Here is a 2,500-nt window from a genome sequence, read left to right on the forward strand (position 1 = left end):
AGAAGTTCGTTAAGGGTGTTTCTAGCATCCACAGAACGCCTCTGTTCTTTATGGACTGACTTCACACTGCCAGAGTCGCTGCTCTGGACAGTTTTCTCGTGCGTGGCATTTGGAAGAACGACAGCACTCGGGATGTTAGGGTTTTGAGGACTTTTGGGTGGAGCCTCTTTGTGAGACACACATTTTCCTGGTCCTCTTTCCCACTGGTTCTTGTTTGGCTGTAGCCCCTTTTGGTGGAGCACCGGCGTTGATTCAGGTGTTGGCAACGCCGCCAGCTCTGGATTTTGCCTGCTGACGGATTTGGATTCTGGGCTTTTTTCTTCTTTGTCTCCACTGAAGTAGATCCTTGCCTCCTCAATGGCGCTGGGAAATTCCTTTACCGGACTTTCGAAGAGGCCATCCAGCTTGGTGAAGCTCCCGGTGGAGTCTGTGCGTGACACTGTGGATTCCTCATCTTTACTATGTGACACTTTGTGGATTTTGCGTGTCTTCTTGTGCAGGAAGATGTCTCGGTAGCAGTAGACCACAGCACCAGCGATGAACGCCCCCAAGAGGAAGGCAGCGAGGACGCACGCAATCAGGATGTTCATGTGCACCAACTGGTTAGATTCAGCCGACTGGATCTCCCAAATCCCTGCAAACACACAACAACATCGTGTAAACTAACACTGAAGACACACACACACAAACAGTGGACAGCTCCTCCACCTTCTTCTCCACCTCCCCCAGCAGACATTCACTCACTTCCTGAGATTTATTTAAACTTTATACTCATGAAGATGTGAAGTTAATCCAGCTCAACGGAACACAAGTGCATCCAGAGCAGACGAGAGAATCGGATTAGCCGGAAGCCAACAGCCACATAACAGGATTATGTTAGTGAAGAAGACGTCGTCCACTCAGCTTCTAAAAGCGTTAGGCTTTTTTAGGGATTAGCTCCAGCTACCTGATCATATGGAGAAGAGAAAGTGTGTCTGAGTGTGTGTTAGTGTTCCGAGTGTGTGTTAGTATCTATACCAAGTGTGTGTTAATGTCCACACCGAGTGTGTTACTGTCTATACCCGAGTGTGTGTTAGTGTCAGTGAAAGTGAAGCAGAAACAGTGCTGGTTTGCAGCAAGGCCTTCGGAAGACTTTCGGAAACCCAAAAGGACAAGATAGAAAAGTGGAATTAAGAAATAAAGAGTAAAGAACATGAAGAAAATCAGAGATAAAAGAGAACAGAAAGATGACGTCACTTAACTGAAGGTAAAAAACTGAAGAAAAGGAAATGAAAGAAAAACTGAAAATAAACTGACGATGTAGCTACTGGGATCTGAGTGTGCTGCTAACGTCACCTTGCTAAGCTAAAAGTTAGCTATTAACATACAAAACAATAAAAAGTGTGGGTGTGTGTTTGTATATGTGTGTATTGTGTATGTGTGTTTGTTTGTGTGTTTGCCTATATGTGTGTGTGTTATGTGTTTGTGTGTCTGTATATTTGTTTTTTTGTTTGTATGTGTGTGTGTATTTGTATATTTTAACAGCTAGCTTCACAGAGATGATCGCTAACAGCAACATTACCAAGAATCCCCTGCTTCCGTCAAGGCCTTACCCTCCATCACCGATTCAAATGTTCTGGAAGTTTCCGAATCGTCACGGAGAACAGATTTCTGCGTGTCGAGGAGTTGAGGAGGAAGAGAGGGAGGAGTGTGTGGGGAATGTTTAGGTTCTGAAGCGGAGGACAGCGTGACTGACAGCATCGGCTTTTCCTGTTCCACTGCAGTAAACACATCATTCACACAGTTATTTCTGGGTCCAAAGAGTCCAAATGGTTCTAAACAGACTAACGGTCCTGACACATGAAGGCTAAACACTGACACAGAAAGGTCATGGGGTCATCAGGTGTAACTCACCATCCTGATGATGACTAATCTCTAACTGCATCACCATAGAGTTTCATTCCTCTCACAACATATTAAATCACAACAAACTTTTTTTAGTTACGTTTAATCTTCAGTGACTTCCTGTTTTGTCTCTCTTTATTCTCTCAGCTCTAAACACTCGTCCCCTCAGCGGTCTCTCTTTATTCTCTCAGCTCTAAACACTCGTCCCCTCAGTGGTCTCTCTTTATTGTCTCAGCTCTAAACCCTCGTCCCCTCAGCGGTCTCTATTGTCTCAGCTCTAAACACTCGTCCCCTCAGCGGTCTCTCTTTATTCTCTCAGCTCTAAACACTCGTCCCCTCAGCGGTCTCTCTTTATTCTCTCAGCTCTAAACACTCGTCCCCTCAGCGGTCTCTCTTTATTGTCTCAGCTCTAAACCCTCGTCCCCTCAGCGGTCTCTCTTTATTGTCTCAGCTCTAAACACTCGTCCCCTCAGCGGTCTCTCTTTATTCTCTCAGCTCTAAACACTCGTCCCCTCAGCGGTCTCTCTTCATTCTCTCAGCTCTAAACACTCGTCCCCTCAGCGGTCTCTCTTTATTCTCTCAGCTCTAAACACTCGTCCCCTCAGCGGTCTCTCTT

At 45.7% G+C, this 2,500-nt stretch overlaps 1 protein-coding gene and 1 long non-coding RNA gene across 10 annotated transcripts in view; one reads left to right on the plus strand and one right to left on the minus strand.

The window, feature by feature from the left end:
* LOC132851548 (uncharacterized) overlaps nt 1–2,500 on the plus strand; it is a 34,811-nt gene that overhangs the window by 20,650 nt on the left and 11,661 nt on the right. The gene's annotated exons all lie outside the window — the stretch shown is intronic.
* sema6dl (sema domain, transmembrane domain (TM), and cytoplasmic domain, (semaphorin) 6D, like) overlaps nt 1–2,500 on the minus strand; it is a 22,841-nt gene that overhangs the window by 1,349 nt on the left and 18,992 nt on the right. For 4 of the 9 annotated variants that reach the window (XM_060878499.1, XM_060878501.1, XM_060878500.1 and 1 more), the window contains 2 exons: nt 1,593–1,757; nt 1–634 (listed from right to left, as the gene is read on the minus strand). The exon at nt 1–634 is cut by the window's left edge. In XM_060878499.1, the coding sequence (XP_060734482.1) occupies nt 1–634; nt 1,593–1,757 (799 nt within the window). Of the gene's footprint in view, nt 635–1,561; nt 1,758–2,500 lie in introns of all 9 variants that reach the window. The other 5 variants (XM_060878503.1, XM_060878506.1, XM_060878502.1 and 2 more) reach the window with 2 other exon arrangements.

The sequence above is a fragment of the Tachysurus vachellii genome, chromosome 9 (assembly GCF_030014155.1).
Source record: "Tachysurus vachellii isolate PV-2020 chromosome 9, HZAU_Pvac_v1, whole genome shotgun sequence".
Lineage (NCBI taxonomy): Eukaryota > Metazoa > Chordata > Actinopteri > Siluriformes > Bagridae > Tachysurus > Tachysurus vachellii.